The following is a 20498-nucleotide window of genomic DNA, read 5'->3' on the forward strand; positions in this document are numbered from 1 at the left end:
TGTTTATATTTTAAATTCACCATTGCGTACGTCACATCTCAAATTCAATTTTTAAAGTGTCTTTAACATAAAAGAATTTTAATAAGCCTATGCAAGGGTAATCATTGTAAATGCCACTTTAGGATGATTAACCGAGGATTCTCTATGCATTGTTTACTTTATTAATTTGAGAATATAGTGCAGATTGTTGTTACACAGCAGTTTTAAAAAGCACTCCCATTTCGAAAAAGGTGTCGTATATCTACAATGACCTAAGAGGCCTGCTAAATGCATGTCAGTTTCATCGAATTACCACAAAGAGTGAGAAACAAGTTTTACGTTAATTGCCTGAACAGGTCTTAGCCAGGCAGATACAATTAGTTCACAGGTTTCCATAGAATTTCACTAATTGGTCTTGCTGGTATTACACAACTAAACTTCGAGAATTAGAGTGATCTGTCAGTCTTAGACACCTCAAAGTTACTCCTAATCTCTTGACGAACGCGACATGCTCTCTCATTAATACATTTTACTTCTCAGTTTTATCTCGTATCGACACTAATAATTTGCCGTATGATGCAGAAATCTTCGGAAAAAAACTTACGAAACTTTTCGGGTCCGTGATTCTACCTTCAGTCAGTAAATTAACATGCGATCCTTCGCTCCTTTTTTCAACCAGTCTCGATCCCATTTCCTCTTTTTCGTTGTTTTCTATTACCTGGAAGCTACAGATAATATAATTGCAACACACGCTTTCCTTTGGCTGTTCGATACCTTAACCTTCTAAAATCGCGCTGTCAACCGACAATTTTTGTCGATGCTATAGTATGAAGTCGTTTCAATACATTGCACGTTTGACAAACTAGTATTGTCAAAAACTACTGAACGTGTGCAGGCCCCTTAAAAGAATACTTGAAAACTCAATCTGTGGGATGGCATGTTCAAAGACGAACTGAAGCATAAACAGTGAGCATGTTGTATGGTTGATTCGTGAATATCATGAATGTTTGCAACATCTGAATGGCGAATAGACCGTCAGTTCTCGACCCCACATACCCGATACACATTAAGAATACCGAAAATGTTTTGGGATCAGTCAGTACTGCTCGTCAATATTTATAATATTGACAATACTTCAATGTGCGCCCTCAGACGGTCAATATGTCGCGGTTTGACAATAATATTGAACTGTTAGGGCTGGGCAAAATCATGCGTTAAATGCACTGAAACAGAAAGGATTTTTTCTTTCTCCTTTTTAACATGTTTGGCTTATTAAAAATACGAACTATATCCAAATTTATTATATTACAAACTGTTATGAATGCAATAAAACATTTGGCCGCTCGTAATATGAAAAAATATAAACAATGGATTAATACGTACCAAACTTTCAAACTCATTTAAGCTTACCAACTATGTTTATCGTCACTTAGCGATTCAAACCGGAAAACGAAAGAAAAAAGATTAATGATAACGCATGTGTATAGATTGCTCTCGTCTAAACGTCACCAATTGGAATATTCTACGATTAACGATGCAAAATGTTTGTCGTCGGTGCTGAAATCAATACCACCTTTCCCTTCATCCGTGACTTTCAGTGTTGGCCGTCGCCATTACAGCGACGACAGTGTTCGTCAAAAGCGCTTTCGTTCATCGTCGTTTTCGGCGACAGGGTTTATCCCTGCTCCCGAAAGGGTTTCGTTTCCTTCGTGTATAAACTTTTAGCATCTTTTGAACCAGTTTTGTGGCACTGGCAAAAGGTTTTATTATTTGTGTAATTTTAATCATGGCTTGCTGAAAAAATGTCGGGCCTGAAATTGTTTGCTGTTTCTCCATGCGGAGATTATTTCTCCACCATCGTAGATGCTAGAGGACTTTACTATGGACAAAAAATCAACTCGTTCAGTGCAACCCCCAGTAAAGGGGAATTGTACTGAGACTAAGAAGAATCAAGGTGAATATTGACTTAACCTGATCATTTTAATGACCTTGGCAAACTGTTATTTGTTGTTCGTGTTATTATGAACGATTGTTTTGACACTGGTTTTTCATTAGCATAGCAAAATAAGTTGTGTGTTGTGAGTTTTAACAGAATGAACTTATGACTCGCCTTTTAGCGCAACAGATGCCGTGTTGTTGGTTTTTTTCCTTTTAATTTAACAATTGCGCAATAGTTTCGGACAAGCTCCTCATTTTTCTTTCTTCATACAATAATTCATATTGCGAAGTCGTAGTAAATTTGCAATTGAAAGAATATAATGCCTATGGTCATGTTTACGATGTGACCAGAGAGAAGAAAAATTAACTTTGGTACAAGTGCTTATTTTATCTAGTTGCAGAAACTCACAGAAGCGAGAAAGGAGGAATGAAGTTAAGTGTAGAACTTGAATCATCGTAGCCCATAGCTTAAAAATATGAAGTAGACAGTTTTGCTTGTAAATCTGGAATAAAAAATATTACCTGAAAGGAAACATCAACAATAGAAGTAAACGTTCCGTAATATTAACGAAATAGGCCTACTTGATCATCCAATTGCCCTATGGAGACTGATAATTAATGTATCTGTTGGCCTAATTGCTGTTGTCACAGTGTAAATGACAGTGTGAAGAATATTTGACAAGTTGCAGCTTTTCACGTAACTCACGTGAAAATGCCTTTGTCTGTGAAATACTACTCAAAGACGGAAAAAAGATAACTTAAAGCAATGTAAAACGCAATTATACAAAGTAGATGTATGTTGATGCAATATCAGCTTCTGTCAATTATTTACAGTCACCGTATGAATGGGGATAAAGTTGATTTTTAATTGTGTAAAGGCTCCCTATGATGCCATGTTTTTGAAAGAGAAACTGTACCTCTTTGTGAAGTGACACATTCCATGTCATACCAATTGTAGCCCATGGAACATTAGATTAGATTAGTACGGGGTTCCCCCCCCCCCCTCCCGGGAAATTACCTACTTATTATATCCAAAAATTCATCTAATGAGTAGAAGGAGTTGCCATTAATAAATTCTTTTAATTTCCTTTTAAATGCTATGTGGCTGTCTGTCAGACTTTTGATGCTATTAAGTAAGTGGTAAAGACTTTTGTGGCAGCATAATTTACCCACTTCTGAGCCTAAGTTAGAGTTAACCTTGAGTAGTGAAGATCATCCTTTCTCCTAGTGTTGTAGCCATGTACACTGCTATTACTTTTGAATTCGTTCGGATTGTTAATAACAAATTTCATAAGTGAATATACCTATATATTGTGAGGCTACAGTGAAGATCTGTAGCTCTTTAAATAACTGTCTGCAGGATGAGCTCCAGCAATTATTCTGATTACATGCTTTTGTGCTATGAACACTCTTTTACTCAATGATGAGTTACCTCAGAATATGATGCCATAGGAAAGCAGAGAATGAAAATAGGCATTGTAAGCTAATTTACTCAGATATATATCACCAAAATTTGCAATGACTCTAATAGCATAAGTAGCTGAACTCAAGTTTTAGCAGATCCTCGGTGTGTTTTTTCCAGTTCAACCCCTCATCAATGCATACACCTAGAAATTTTGAATATTCTACTGTAGCTACCGATTTCTGATCGAAGTCTATATTTATCAATGGTGTCATTCCATTTACTGTGTGGAACTGTATATACTGTGTTTTGTCAAAGTTTAATGATAGCCCATTTGCAGAGAACTATTTAATGATTTTCTGATAAACATCGTTTACAATTTCACCAGTTAATTCTTGTCTGTTGGGTGTGATAGCTATACTTGTATCATAAAAGTAAGTAGCCTAATTAATTATACGCAAGAATGTACAGTGCAATTCAAAAAACATATCAGAAGAGGGTGTGTGTGCTTAAAAAATCGAAACGACAGGAAGTATTCCAAATTAAAATTAAAAATTGTAGCCAGAGTGAAGTTATAGTACTACTGTTAATTGTTCACCACCTGTAAAGTCAAAGAGAACACATTTTCTGTATCTTTTTACTTAGTTAAGCTTAAAAGTAATCTCATTCTAGTGAAATATCCTGTGCCATTAGTAACTGGCAGTCGATCTATTACTCTCACTGCTACAGAAAAGATATAAATTAGTTACAAAAAATGTAATTGGAGTCCTTTCTTCACTCTTGCTCTTTTAGTTTATTTCCTCAGTTGAATATTTGTAATGATGGGTCAACAAGTGTGTTAAATATAAGTCTTTGGCTTTGGCTAGATACGTAATGTTAATGGCTTCTGTCACATCACCTTTTGGTGAATATACTCAGTTTTAGAACTTTTCCAGTTCATGGTAGGATTACATAGCAACCAGTGATAGATGTTTTAAAGAGATAACACACTTTTTATTGAAAAGGTTATATTTATGAAAATTCCTTTACTGGTTAAAGCAGACCACTCACCAAAAAGCAGAAGTGTTGAGTCGTTGATAGGCACACTCAAAAGAAAACTTCACTTGTCAAAGTGATCAAGGGTTGAACTTCATTCCAATCCTCCTCCTGTTATCAGGATTTTACACTTCTGGGAGCTTCAACTCACTCTTGTCCCTTAATATAATGAATGATATTCTTTTATAACACACCAGATGGAAAGACGAACTTGCTCTCATTGTTTTTAAAGTGTAAGTACAGATTGCGACTGATGTATTTAGCATAATTTCGAATTTGTCGGCTTTTGTTCACCCAAATCCACAAATGTATTCTCCTCATCATTCTGCTGCCCCCCCCCCCCCCCCCATCCTTTGTAGGAGTCTGTGTTCACCTGTTATGAACACAAGAAAACTGTTACCAATGTTTCCTTGTTTTCCATTTGGTCTGTATAGTAAATCTTCTTTTAGTATTGATTGTTCTTGAGTTCTATTAGTATGTGTGTGTGTGTGTGTGTGTGTGTGTGTGTTGGCAATTATTTACTTTATTTGAGTCTATCTTGTGTTTTAAAAATATACTGTCCCCTGCTCATTGACATTTTTAGATTACCCAGTCTCGTAAAGGCTTTGGCTTAGATGTATTGTGTGCATCAACCTTGCTCCTAAGCCAACCTTTCTTCAGATAACCTGTGTCATAAATTAGTTTCTTCTGTAATTTGATTCAGTGACTCTTCATTAGTTATTTGCTCTACCCAATTATTCTTAAGCATTCTTCTGTAGCATCACATTTTAAAAGCTTACAGTCTCTTCTTGTCTTATTGTCCATATTTCACTTGTGTACAAGGCTACACTTTCAATATACTTTTTCTGAAAAGACTTTGTAACAAATTTGTGTTTTTTTTATGATTCAGCTCTACAAAAAAAATTGATATAAAATGAAATGGAATAAGTAATCTAATAAAAAGAATAGTTCTCTCTTTCTTGACGCTCTAATAATTTGAAGTAATCATGTTTGAAAAGTGTAATTTTTTGGGTTCTGTCTTGCCAAAATTTCTTCCCTAACAGTCCCATCAGTGACAGCATCTGGCCAGCAGTATTGTTTGCCTCAAGACATTCTACAGCAAATTACTGAAACCTGTAAAAATTAAAAGATCTTGAACTGAACATGGTGTTGGTGGAAGGAGACCTCTTCTTATTTTGACCTCATACACTTATGGAAGTGCATCATTGGGCTTCAGATAGTGTGTAATGAAAATACCAGGTTTGGGACCTTGATAAAGAAACACATTTTGGCTGCTGTTGCACAGCTATCATGTGAGGCCTATCTGATGGAGATGCTGGTTTTCTTACTTCAAAAGAAACCAGCAGTTTTTAAATCACCATGGACCATAGCAACATATTTATCAGTACAGTAATGTTCCACATAAAAGGCAGATTATGCTAACAAAAAGTACACTATACCTTAAACTGGAATTAAACTAGCACACCAACAGCATTACACAAGAAAATGACAAATTAATAATTATGTTATGTGAATTCATTTCAAAAACAGTCAGAAATATTGCTCTAAAGTTCACCAAAATTTATACGCTGTGTGCCATGATCTCCATTGCCTCGGTAATGCACAGTTAAATTGTGGAATTTATAACTAGGTTTATTCTCTAGTTATAACATAGGAACACTGAAATTTGACACGCTGCATTGTGATAAGAGGCGTCCTTTCTGAAGTTTGACATTGCCTTCCTCAGAGAGTTGTAGAACGTAATAAAAGATGCCAGTTTTGATTTGAGTTCCAGTGGAATATGGACCCATTTTTAACACACCTCCAGCTTATTGTTGTTTATAGAGCTTATACACTCACATTACAAAACCAAATATTTTTAGTTTGTATAGAACATGTTCTTTCTAATGATTATAGTTAAAAGAGATTGTAGAAAACTCCTTTTTTGTAAAAGTTGTCCAAAAATAGCTTAAAAAATCTATCTTTGCACTTTGTAAACTATTGGAAAGCAGTGATAGGAGAATGAATTTTTATGTTCCAAGACCTTGTGGTGTTAAGGCACTACATGCAATGTTACACGTTTATCCAGCAATTACTTCTGGAGATATAAATTGCTAAACTCCACAAATTCCCCCTCCTTGCCCTGCCCCCATCACCCTTCCCCCCCCCCCCCCCCCATGCAAAAATTGCTGTTGTAAAGATGGCCTAGTTTTGTTTGCTTCAAGAAAATATTGCTGGAGATGTTACTCTTGAGTTGCTGAAAAGTCATGGGTGCTTTGTTGACAGCTGCACTTTGTGGTTTGTGGTGGAAGTATTAAATTAGTGATTGTAAAACTTTACTAATGTTCATTTGGAACATGTGCAGATGTTCATACGTAATTTCATCGAAGTCTGGGGTGGTCATGTGGGAACCTCTAGATGCCTTGGCATATATGTAGTACATTTGCACCTTTTATGTTGAAAAATTTATCAAACATTTAGTCTGAAATACACCTCTTGGTTTTGATGATGCAATAGGAATCACTTGTGTAGTGCTAATGGCCCTCCTGTCATTTTGTGCTCTAACCACTTCCAACTGTTTCATACAGCACTTTTTCAGTATGGGCATTAAAATATTTTCAATGATTTTTGTCTCAGATGGAATTTATGGTGTGGTAAGACTGATACATAGCATATCCTGAAGTTCAGGTTGGATTGGAAGGTAACATCTTGTTAGTTGGCGAAGCTAACGAATGGTGTCCTTGAGTGCAGTGCGAGGTCTAGGTTAGGTTGAAAGGTGACAATTTGGTGGTGAGCTGACAGAGCTAAGGAAAGTGAGACACACGTGGGATGTAGCACAGTGGTCCAAAATGCAAGGAAACATAATATAGCGTATTAAAGTGGTGTGGTTTCAAAATCTAATGTTGTTGTAATTATCTTTATTACAGATAATTTATAGCCTCTCACTCCCCTGCAGTGTTGGACACCAAAATAGACCCGCAGCACTTCCTTGCCTGTCTTAAGACAACTGATTGGAGTATTTTTATTGGGTCATGTTATTACCTTTACCAGATGTACCCGTACGAAATGAGTGTTAAAATACAAATGTGTCGATAGGGAACATTTGTTGTGAACGAGCCTTAATTTTTTTTTTGTTTGATGGTATGACGTCTGTCGAAGATATTTAGTATACATCAAGTCATGAAACAAACATCATCATATGTTTTCATCGTGTTAACAATGTCGAATTTTGTACCAGAAAGTGATGATTTGCGGAAAGCATTAATTTTTTGTTTTCATTGAAAAAAAGTGCTGCAGTGTCACATCAAATGCTTGTTGAGGCATATGGTGATCATGCTCTATCAGAAGCAACATGCAAAAGATGGTTTCAACGATTCAGAATTAATGATTTTGATGTAAGAAATGAAGAACGTGGAAGACCACCAAAAAAGTTCGAAGACACCAAATTGCAAGCAATGTTGGATGAAGATGATACCTTCAGTTAGAAGCAAATGGCAGCAATGCTAAATGTTGCACAACAAACAATTTCTGACCATGAGAAGATCCAAAAGTGTGGAAAATGGGTGCCACGTGAATTGAATGAAAGACAGATGGAAAACCGAAAAACCATTTGTCCAATTTTGCTTCAAAGACATGAGAGAATCAATTTTGCCTCGAATTGTTACTGGCGATGAAAATTGGATTTATTTTAAGAATCCTAAACGGGAAAAATCATGGGTTAATCCGGGACAACCATAAACATAGACTGCAAAACCAGATCGATTCGGCAAGAAGACAATGCTCTGTGTTTGATGGGATCAGAAAGGTGTGGTGTATCATGAACTTCTAAAACCCGGTGAAACTGTGAATACTAATCGCTACAGACAACAAATGATCAATTTGAACTATGCATTGATCAAAAAAAGACCAGAATGGGCCAGAAGACACGGCAAAGTAATTTTTTTACACAACAATGCACCTGCACACAAAGCAAAACTGGTTCAGGATACAATCAAAACACTTGGCTGGGAGCCGTTACCCCACCCGCCGTATTCACCAGACTCGGCCCCTTCCGACTACCATTTGTTTTTATCAATGGGACACGCATTGGCTGAGGAACACTTCGATTCCTACGAAGAAGTCGAAAATTGGGTGTCCGATAGGTTTGCTTCAAAAGACGAACATTTCTATTAGTGTGGTGTCCACAAATTGCCAAAAAGGTAGTCAAAATGTATAGAAAGCAATGGTCAGTACTTTGAATAAAAATTTTACAGAAGTGCGGGCCATAAACTGTGCACTGTTACATTTTACACCTAATAATCAAATGGATCTACCTCTGCACCCAGAATCCAGTGTAGCAGCAGGTTTGTTATTGTGGGATTGTCACATAACTCGCTCAGTGGCAGCCCCCTGACAACATAGGGATCGCACTGCCGGTATCTGGGCTGTAACCTTCCAGTGTCTGTCAAGGAGTAGGTGCCTGTCAGCTTCTGGGTATCAGCACTCCGTGCAACGGTGGGTGTGCCTGATAGCCTTTGCCCTGGCGGTGTGGCGCCCACAGGGAGGGCCTGTGATCAGAGTGAACTGCAGGTGATCTGCAATGAAATGGATCAAATTTAACAGTGGCCATGTCAGCACGGCCATCTCATCAGTCAGGAACAGTGATTTTAATGCAGAGGTTTACAGTCGTGTGGCATTTCAGTCTATGACCATGTCTCAAGATGAGAGCCATTCAACGAGAAATAGAAGTGTACAATTTGCCAAGTTCTTGGTTTGTTCCCGAACTGACAGCCACTGTTTTTCATTGACAATATTGAAGATTGGTTGGGGGGGGGGGGGAGAATGAGGAATGGCTCTTTGTTGACCAGTCACGTGCCAATCAATCGTGGGCACTTCAGGGCTGTGTAAAGATAAGAGATATACCAGTAACTGTTTCTCATAACAAGTTCGATGGAATTCAGGGTGATGAAAAGCTGCATACTAATCTGGTGTGGCTGGCGTGGTGTCCAGTTTGTTTACCGCATCGAGAAGAGACCCAAAGATAATAGAAAAAACAGTGGAGCTTTTATCCTGGCCTTCCAATGGCAAAATTTTGCCTGGAAGTTTAAGGTTATGGTTTTTAGATGTGATGTCAGGTCTAATTTTCCTCCTTCGATGAGATATTTTAGGTGCCAGAGGTTCGGACACACATGCTCCCTCTGTTCTAATGAGGCTGTCGGGCACATCCCATGAAGGCAGTCCTTGTGACCAACGCCCTCAATGTGTTAACTATCTGGAACTATAACCTCATTGGTCACCACAATGCTTAGTGTTCAAGAGGAAGAAGAAAATTTAAGAGAATAAGACTTGACTGCTTGTCTAATCAAGATGCAAAGAAAAAGTTTGAAAGACTTAATCTGATTTATATGGTCTCAAATTTTGTGACTTTAGTGAGCTTATACATCATGCGATATGGTCTCGCACCTAGACTTTGTCGTATTCCAGGGCCTGCCCCGCGGTTGGAGGAGGGAATGACAACTCCCACCCACCCCCTCCCCACCCTCACCCTCCCCACCCTCACCCTCCCCACCCCCACCCCCACCCCCACCCCCACCCCTGTAGCAACAGTAGTTCCACACCATCTGTGCAGCCAGAGATGCCTAGTCATCCTCTGTTGTCATCAGTGATGAGGACACCTGTCAAGGTGCCCCCTCTCAAAGACAGGGACCAGCTGCCATAGGCTGGGAGCTGAAGAAAAGTATGGTCTTCTTCACTCTATGAACATAAAATTGGGAAATATTAACAGAAATCTGAGTCTCACAGAGATAGGAAGGATAAGCAGAAAGATAAACTTCTTCCTGAGGCTTCAGATGTTCTGCTCCCTGTCCCTGCAAAGGTTGAGCCTGTCCACCTTGACGATGTCTTACACAATCAGGCATCCTGCAAGCTGGTAGCAAAGTAATCACACCCATCTTTCCATTCGCCATTTTCTCGGACCTGACTCCATTGCTCCTTCAATGGAACTGTAACGGCCACTATCGCCACCTGACAGATTTCCGTCATTTACTGGCTACTTATTTCGTAATTGGCATAGCACTTCAACAAACGTGGTTTACGGCGACACATCTCCCTGCTCTGAAAACGTACAAACCCTACTGTACCTATTGTGTTAGTGTCAAGAGTGTGCAGTTTTGTTCATTCCCTCGTAAGCTCTTTTTCAAATGCTCCTTACCACTGAACTAGAGGCCATGGCCAGTAGCGTCTGCCTGTCAGTTTTAACGACAATCCAAATGTATGTTTCCCATTAGCACAAGCTGTTAAAAGTTAATGGAATAGTTACCTCTTCCCTTCCTCATGCTGGGGACTTTAATGCCCACAGTTGAGTGCGGGGTGGCGACAGTGTCTCGCAGAGGCCGGGTGCTAAACACCTCCTTCCAGAATTGGATGTCTGCATACTCAACACTGGAGCTGCAACACATTTCAGTGCGGCCCGCAGAACGTACTCAAGTGTTGTATCTCACAGTTTGCAGCCTATCTTACCCCTGATTCAGTCCATGGTGATCTTTATGACAGCGACCATTTTCCTATTATTCTCTTCTGTCCACTCAGACATATGGGACATGTTCCACTTTGGGCTCCTCGGAAAGTTGACTGACAGGCTTTCTCCTCCAAAGCCACTTTTGCAGTCAGTCATGCGTCAGATATCAACGGAGTGGTACAGAATACTATTGATACTGTTATTCCTGCTGCCACAGCAATGATGTCCTCTGGCTGATTCCAATGGCTGTCGGTGCCATGATGGTCTTCAGATACAGCAGAGGCTTCGGTGGCTTGAGCACCATTCCTCTAAGGATAATTTAATAACATTCTACAGACTTTGGACGAAATTACAATTTTTAATAAAGAATAGGGAGCAGGAGTGTTGGGAACAACATGTATCATCAATGCGATCCCGTACCCCATTGTTCCAAATATGAACTAAACTCTGCTGCATATACAGCCAGCAGCCATCAACTACAAACCACCCACGGCGGTTCCTGGCATGCTTGTTAATGGTAACATGTGCACTGATCCTGTTTTACTTGCTGGATGTTTTGCGGCACACTTCACTAGTGTGTCCACTTACAGTAGTTACCATCCTCATTTCCTGACCCAGAATCACTTCACTGAGTGCAGCCCATTATCCTACCATGCACACGGTTCTCTGTCATACAACGTCCCTTTTGGCAAATGAGAGTTTTGCAGCACTTTGGCATATGTCAGGATATGGTTCCCGGGCCCAACAAAATTCACAACCAAATGCTGAAATATCTTTGTGCCGACAGCATGAAACATATTCTTGGGCTTTTTCATATTTGGCAGGAAGGTATTATTATTCCTGTCCTGAAACTGGGTAAGGACCAACATATTTTAAAGAACTAGGCCTACCAGCCAATCTCTCTGATAAATGGGTTATGTAAAATCAGTTGTGTAAGCTATCCAAACTTATGGTCAACTGCCGTCTTTGTTGGATTTCAGTCTTTCCGTTCCACCACAGATCATCTGGTTCACCTGGGATCAGCAGTGCGCATTGACAACATCTGATCGCTGTGTTCTTTGACCTGCAGAATGCATAAGATACCACCTGGCAACATCACATACTATCTACACTGCATGATTGGGTTTCTGGGGCAGTTCACTCATTTTTATCCAGAATTTCCTGTCTCTCAGACTACTTCAGGTCCAGATAGTTTACTCTCAGCAACCAATGTATACAGGAAACTAGAGTCCCTCAGGGATCGGTCCTGAGTGTAACGCTGTTTGCTATCGCCATCAGTGGCATCGTAAAAACAGTGGGCCCAACAGTCTCTCCGTCACAGTACAAATGTGTTTGCCTGTATTATGCCTTTTCTTCACTGCGCATTGCTGAGTGCCAACTTCAGGGGACTGTGTGGAGAGTCCATGACTGGGCCCTGAACCACTGCAAAATCATGAGTTACGCATTTTTGTTGACTCTAGACTTTGCGCCTGCACCCAGAAACTTATCTCGGTGACAAGGTTCCTGAAGTCGTTGATACTTCCAATTCTTATTTTATTTGGCCACAAGCTATCTTGGCTGCCGCATGTCTGCTGGCTCAAGGCAACCTATCGTGTTACTACTACTGTCCGCCTTTTTTTTAAACTCGTTGACTTGCTTATATAGGAGGCAAATCCCCTCGTTTTTGATTGATTTTTCCTATTTGTATGTGTTTCTCTCATGAATTGGAGGGATTGTGACCCAGTAGTTTAGCCCCGTGGACACACAGTTGTCATCGGCAATCTTATAGCCACATGGCATTTGCCATTAGATCCCACAGTGGATGTGGCTGCGAGCACACAGCCTTTAGGTGACTGGTGTCACAGCAGGCTCTCAGATGGTTGCAGAGCATGATGAAAAAACAAACATATTACAAATTAGTGAAAAGATATTTGCCCTACCCACCGTATAGCAGAAAGGCACAACAGATTGAGTAACATTGAAGATAGGCAACAAACCTTGCCACATTCCCTTCTCAACTACCACCTCAGTTTCATATCCTTAAACTCGAGTAACTGCAGTCCAGTTTTTGTGCATGTTGGGGTTAAATTTCTCTCATTGTATTTTATTCCTGCTACCTTCAGAATTTAAGTGTGTGTGTTCCACTCAGCATTGCCAAAAGATTTTTCTAAATCCACAAATGCTATAAATGTAGGTTCGCCTATCTCAACCTCTAGCTATGATCTTTAGAATTGAAGTTACTACATTCTTCTTGAAGTCTTGAGATATTTTGCGTGTTTTGTATGTGTTGCACAGCAGGTGGACTAGTACTGTCACGAAGTGAATTTTAAAATTTTTCAGCGAATTGAGTCTATGAAGAAATTTCAGGCTTGCTTCCATTCGTCAGCAACTACATCAGTATTAAGACTGTGCACCTGCCAGTCACCCTCAGGCGAGCTTTCAAATACTTGTTCTGCAATATACAGTGCACTGTGAGTATTCTGGCATGCGTCACAATCATGTTGACAGGCAGATAACACTACCCAGTTGCAGCACCATCAGCGATGGAACTACGTACTCATCCGTCCTCCGCATTACTGCTTAACATGGCTGTCGGTGCACTCTGTTGTCTTTGGTTAGCGGAAATCGTGGAGGTGACATGATTTCTTGTATAATCCAGTTGGTAGATGCTGTAGTGGTTCATCGGATTTTCCGCCATGCATATTTCTATGGGTTCTTTAATAATGGTGTTTCAAAAAACTGTTGTTGTGACCAAAATTGTTTTACCATGCTCCATTGATTGTCCAGTGGAGGTGCAACGTTTGGCAATAACAGACTTGTTTGGTTTGCATAAGGTGACTGCTGCATTGATTTGCAGTACAATGTTCTTTCACAGTGCATATGGTCTGGCCTTTACAAGCCATAACATACTGGCAAGATATTTTTTAATTCCCATCCTTCCACAGTAACATAGTTTCCTTTACTTACCCCAGCAGTTGGCAAACTTAGATGGTGGGCGGAAAACTACTTTCATCTGAAAATTATAGATGATTCTGGCTGTTTTAAACAAAATATTACCAACAAAGGGACGAAAAGTTAGAGATTTTGTTGGCATCCTTTCCTCTTTTTGGTTTTTACCAGACACAGCCTTGTTAATCTTTCGGGCAGAGTAGCCATTCTCCTTAAACACTATCTTTCGGTTGTGAACTGTTACCAAACCATCTGCATACTGTATGAGCTCTCTGTACAAGTTTTTTAACGCACACTCATAATTTGCGGTGGGTGTTGACAACTCGATGACTGTAAATGTGTGGGCTTTCTAGAAACTGAATTCTGCACAGAGCAATCATTTTTCAGTCCAAACAAAATGCACAGGAAGGGAAACCATCTATCTTTCTCTAATTCCATAGGAAACCAGACATTCTAATGAATGGAGTTGAGGTAATATAAAAACTCTGTTAATTGAGCTTCTCCTTGAGACCACACTGTGAAGGTATTGTCCACATATTAACCAGTCAACAAAGACCAAACAAAGTCTACTAAGAGAAAAGATTCATGAAGTCACAAATTTTAGCACAGTGGTAGATTGGAGTGTTTTAAACAACATAGTAAAACTCTGGGATTACTGAAGAAAGGGGTATAACCTGTCAGCTTTGACCAATGATGTCAGACGTTACCAGAGATGATGTATTGCACAGATTTAATAGCAAAAACAAACGTTGAGAAACAAATGAATGCAGGGCAGAGAAAACAGATGGTAGACATTTATCACGTATGTTCATATTTCAATTGTAGTTTTAAATATATCGCTTTTTTGAGTCCTAGTATCCTATTCTTCAGTTGACCTATATAGCTCAGCTGAAGAATAGGGTATTACTGCAAAAAAAGAAACAGAAGTAACATTAGCATGGAACACCTCAGTTGACCTGTATGACTTGTATCCTGAACTGCAGTTGATCTGTATAGGCTAACTGCAGTAAGGGATACAAGTGTAAAGTATGTCGACCTTTACGCCTTCGCTAGCACTAGTATCCTAGGTCAACTGAAATCTGGATACAAATTTTACAGGTTTGGGGTGTTTTCCCCCTGCCTCTGCTACTACTAGCATTTTATTGTTCAGTTGATATTAGTATTAGTGAAGGTGAAAAGACAGCTGACCTATGCAGTATAGGTCAACTGGAGAATCGGTTATAGGTCAACTGAAGAACGGGATACTATGTTCGTAGTTAAACTGAGGTACAGGATGCCAATGTTACATATGTTGCATATTTTGTCTTTAATGGCACTAGTATCCTATTTTTCAGGTGACCTTTATAGGTCAACTGAAGCACAGGGTACAAATTTTTCACACGTCAGTCTTTTCGCCTTCGATAGAACTAGTATTGACTGAAAAGTATCGTCAAAGGCAAAAAAGTGACAATTGTAAAATTTGTGTTCTGTACTGCAGTTGACGAATCCTGCTTTAAGTCTTCCATATTCATAGGAATACATAAATCCATACCTACAGATGAAAATCAAAATGTAAAAATTGTCCAGAATGAAAAACAATTCTTCCAGAATATCTCAAACTCACTTAGAATGAAAATAAGTACCAAATGAATTGGAACAAGCATGTGATTTAAGTTAATACAAGCGACAAAAATCGTACACAATGTATAGCTCTGTCTGTTAAAAACACATCCATTTATTTCAATTTACAATGATGACACCTCACCACTGAAGATAACAAATTTATTATCTTATAGCCTTATAATAAGGACATTATCTATAAGTAAACTATGTTGTCATTGTTCAAAGCTGACGGGTTGTATCCCATTCTTCAGTTGACGCAAAAATCCTGGCTGATGGGGGTGTGAGCATTGGGGCGGGGCAGGGGGCATGTTTAAAACTGCTGCTTCTAGTAAAAATTATTCCCAGTACAGAATTTAACTACATTAAATTTCCTAATAGTTTCCGCTTTGCAGGGAATGGCAAATTGCAAAGTATTAAAAAACTGTTTAAATGGTATAAAGTTAATATTTATTGTTGTATGGAATGGATTAAAAACAAATATTAAATGTGTGTAAGTTCAGGAGAGCCATATTAAGGGATTGTGTTCTGAAGTGCAACATGGTGGGGGGGAGGGGGGGGGGCACATATGTGAGGTAGAACACAAGGACAGTAGATTGCTGAATTGTGGTCATGCGCTTCCCCCCTTAATAGGTCTGCAAACTGAAGATAAAGCAGTTGATTTCCCATTCTGTCTATGCCACAAGAAGCAACTACAGTGTGTTTCACGTAGTTACACTGACTCTCCACAGTGTGCCTTATGAATTGGTGGCAACACAGCTCATAGACATGGAATGCAGAGATTAGTTACTAATAAAACTAATGCAAGAAATACATATGTGCAGAATCTAGAAAAATCACTGTACATCTTCTTTACACTGCTAGAGGGGAAATAGATTCTTAGTCATTGTGTACAGCAGCTGTAGTGTTCTTCTGGGAAAGGCAACTTCCTGTACCACAAGTGCTGCTTGCTTTTCAGTTTAGGTAGCCTACACATCCCCAGCATTTCATGTCCAGTTCTGTGTGGATAGACAAAATAACTGCACTGAGCACTTGTTCATGACTGGGGTTATGTTCAGTGTATTGAGTGAGTGTTTATTTGCAGTTGTTAAGTCAGCTTTTATGTAAAATACATTCCTGTAAACAGAGGCTGAGAAGAGTGTAATTTATGATGTTAGTGATCTGTGTACTAGTGTTGCTGGGAAAGGAATTGGTTTGGGAAGTGTGGCACTCTGCTGCTGTCTGTTGTTGACAACATATTGCATATTGTAAAGCCGTATAATTGTGTTGTCATTTGGTGGTGACTTAAAGAATAACCAGAAAGTTAATGGTACTTCTCTCACCATTAATTGTGTTAGTGGTAGACTGCATAAATCTCTTCCATTCAAGAACTGCTAGCATTGGTAGAGTGGCCTCTACTGAGTGGAGCCACTTGCCACACATCTACAGTATAGCTTCTAAGGTGGGTGCAAATATGTCTCGTGGAATGAGACTGATAGTGTTAAAGACTGGAACAGTAACCTGCTGTAAAGTGATGTGTGACTTACATTGAAATACCTGAAGTTCCTTTGCAAATAGGTTACCTACTTCTGTCTCAGAGGGAGGCAGTATAAGTCTCTGGGAGAGCTGAGACTTGGTTGATGCATTTGATGTGCCCCCTATTGTGAAAAGTATTTCAGACTGTGATAGTGGTGACTATGAAATCGGCATTGTTGAATATGTATCCATAGCATGTAACACTTGGGGGGGGGGGGGGGGGGGCGGGCAGGCTCTTCATTGTGGTGGAAAGTTTACTGCTTCAGCTGTAGAGATTTTTTACATAATAGCTCACCTAACAACTGCAAATAAGTACTCATTTGATAACCTGAAAATAACTCTAAACAAGTGCTCAGTGAGAGTATTTTATGCATTCGTGTAAGAGAACTGGACAAGAAATGCTGGGGAGGTGTACGCAGTCTGTAAACTGAAAAGCAAGTAATGAACACAAATCCAACATCCCACCATCCATCATGTTCTACCCCCCCCCCCCCCCCACACACACACACACACACACACACACACACACACACACACACACACACACACACACACACAATCCTGATACAGCTTGGAGCACAGGATTCTCTATTAATACGGCTCTACTGCACTTGGATGTGGTACATACATCTAATATTTGTTTTTCACCCACTTCAGTTTAAGAAAAAGCTTCAATTTTGTACTATTAAAACAATATTTTTAATAATCTGCAATTTTTCCATCCCTGCAGCACAGAAACCGTTAGTTCTAGAGAAAAAACAAAAAGGAAAGTTTTGTATGAAATTTAATGTAGTTTAATAGTGTACTGGGGAATGTTTTCGCTAGAATCCACAGTTTTCAATATATTCAAGGAAAACAATGGCCTTAAAAAACACGCGATAATCCCTCAACCCATTTGTTCAGACCCTATCAGTCACGATTTTTTAGTATGTTGTTTGTAGCACTTCTTCCTACCACTGTACACAAGTTTGCAACTACACAAATTTTTCTCTTAGTTTTTCTATGTTGAATAGACTAATACCTCCAAAATATTCTTGGTTTAATAGCTGCTGGCTCAATTGCTCTCTGCTCGGAAGTCCTGCATAAAAAGGTTGTCCACCAGTTGGGACAGAGGGCCACGCATGGTGGTGATATCAGTCTGCTCAAAATATTCACGGTTCAACATAGAACAGATTGAGGGAAATGCGTGCCAATTGGAAGTAGTGATGTCCACTTCAAACTTACTACCAATTAGCACAAAAGAAACTGCAAGAGGGACCTTCGTAAAAAAGAGATGCTACATCAAAGCTGACTAAATAGCCAGAGCTGCTTAGATGGAGAGCCTCAGTGTGTCGATACAATTTGCAGAGTTTTGTATATGATGTATTTGCCCACCAGCAGCCTTAGGAAGAAAACAGGGTACTTGGGTGAATCGTTTGGGGACACCAATTTTGCTTACCACTGGCTGTAAAGCTAGGCTTTATTTATGTACTTTAGGAAAGCCATACAGTGATCATCAAGGGGTTAAGGCCACATGGTTGCACACCATGTCTTCCTTTACAGTCAATAGCAAGCAACATGAGAGCCGCCAAATATGATTTAGCCAAACGCCTCGCTTCCTCCACTGGTGGGTAAATGCTTAAATTATATAAGAAACTCTCAATTTAAGTAGTTCAGACGGTTTAGTCAGCTTTGATTCAGCATCTCTTTTTACAAAGGTCCCTCTCCCAGATTCTTCGGTACTATCTGGTAATAAGTTTCATGTGCACATCTGTACATAACTTCGGCTCACACATTCCTCTACCTATTTTGTGTTCAACCATGAATATTTTTAGCAGACTGGAGGGTGTCACCATGGGTTGCTTTCTGTCTCCCCTGATGGTCAACCTTTTTATGGTGAAACTTGTAGAGAATGTGCTTGAATCAGCAACACCTAAACCAATTCTGTTTTTGAGGTATGTAGATGATACTTCCATAGCATGGCTCGAGGAGAAACGAAATTAATGCAATTTTTACACCACCTAAACTCCATTCATAAGAACATTCAGTTCACTGTGAAATTAAAGAAAGCAGGTTGTGTGCCTTTCTTGGATGATACAGTTGGACCGAAGGATGGTGGCTCTGTGGGACATTCAATTTATCGTAAGTCCACACATCTACAATCATAGTGGTCATCACTCATTGCAAGCAATAAGTGTGCTTAAAAATCTTGTACAGAGAGCTCACACAGTCTCATATGCAGATATTTTATCTAAAGAGCTCACCAATCTAAAGACAGTGTTCAAGAAAAATAGATACTGTACCTGAAAGATTAACAGTCAGGATCAGTTAAAACCAAGAACCAGGAAGTCGACAAAGAAGAGAGCAAGCCAGCAAAATCTCTAGCTTTTCTTCTTGTTGTTGGTAATATGTCATTTAAAATAGCAAGAATCCTCCAAAATTTTCAGGTGAAAGTGGTTTTCTACTGAAACTTCCTGGCAGATTAAAACTGTGTGCCCGACCGAGATTCGAACTCGGGACCTTTGCCTTTCGCGGGCAAGTGCTCTACCAACTGAGCTACCGAAGCACGACTCACGACCGGTACTCACAGCTTTACTTCTGCCAGTACCTCGTCTCCTACCTTCCAAACTTTACAGAAGCTCTCCTGTGAAACTTGCAGAACTAGCACTCCTGAAAGAAAGGATATTGCGGAGACATGGCTTAGTCACAGCCTGGGGGATGTTTCCAGAATGAGATTTTCACTCTGCAGCGGAGTGTGCGCTGATATGAAACTTCCTGGCAGATTAAAACTGTGTGCCCGACCGAGACTCGAACTCGGGACCTTTGCCTTTCGCGGGCAAGTGCTCTACCAACTGAGCTACCGAAGCACGACTCACGACCGGTACTCACAGCTTTACTTCTGCCAGTACCTCGTCTCCTACCTTCCAAACTTTACAGAAGCTCTCCTGCGAAACTTGCAGAACTAGCACTCCTGAAAGAAAGGATATTGCGGAGACATGGCTTAGCCACAGCCTGGGGGATGTTTCCAGAATGAGATTTTCACTCTGCAGCGGAGTGTGCGCTGATATGAAACTTCCTGGCAGATTAAAACTGTGTGCCCGACCGAGATTCGAACTCAGGACCTTTGCCTTTCGCGGGCAAGTGCTCTACCAACTGAGCTACCGAAGCACGACTCACGACCGGTACTCACAGCTTTACTTCTGCCAGTACCTCGTCTCCTACCTTCCAAACTTTACAGAAGCTCTCCTGCGAAACTTGCAGAACTAGCACTCCTGAAAGAAAGGATATTGCGGAGACATGGCTTAGCCACAGCCTGGGGGATGTTTCCAGAATGAGATTTTAACTCTGCAGCGGAGTGTGCGCTGATATGAAACTTCCTGGCAGATTAAAACTGTGTGCCCGACCGAGACTCGAACTCGGGACCTTTGCCTTTCGCGGGCAAAGGTCCCGAGTTCGAGTCTCGGTCGGGCACACAGTTTTAATCTGCCAGGAAGTTTCATATCAGCGCACACTCCGCTGCAGAGTGAAAATCTCATTCTGGAAACATTTCCCAGGCTGTGGCTAAGCCATGTCTCCGCAATATCCTTTCTTTCAGGAGTGCTAGTTCTGCAAGTTTCGCAGAAGAGCTTCTGTAAAGTTTGGAAGGTA

At 40.1% G+C, this 20498-nt stretch overlaps 1 protein-coding gene across 1 annotated transcript in view; it reads left to right on the plus strand.

The window, feature by feature from the left end:
• Positions 1-1561: 1561 nt before the first annotated feature.
• The window catches only part of LOC126249756 (RING finger protein 10), a 106908-nt gene continuing 87971 nt past the window's right edge, over positions 1562-20498 (plus strand). The window contains exon 1 of the mRNA XM_049951447.1: positions 1562-1933. Within this exon, the coding sequence (XP_049807404.1) occupies positions 1843-1933 (91 nt within the window). The 5' untranslated portion in view covers positions 1562-1842. The remainder of the gene's footprint in view (positions 1934-20498) is intronic.

This window comes from Schistocerca nitens, chromosome 1 (assembly GCF_023898315.1).
Source record: "Schistocerca nitens isolate TAMUIC-IGC-003100 chromosome 1, iqSchNite1.1, whole genome shotgun sequence".
NCBI lineage: Eukaryota > Metazoa > Arthropoda > Insecta > Orthoptera > Acrididae > Schistocerca > Schistocerca nitens.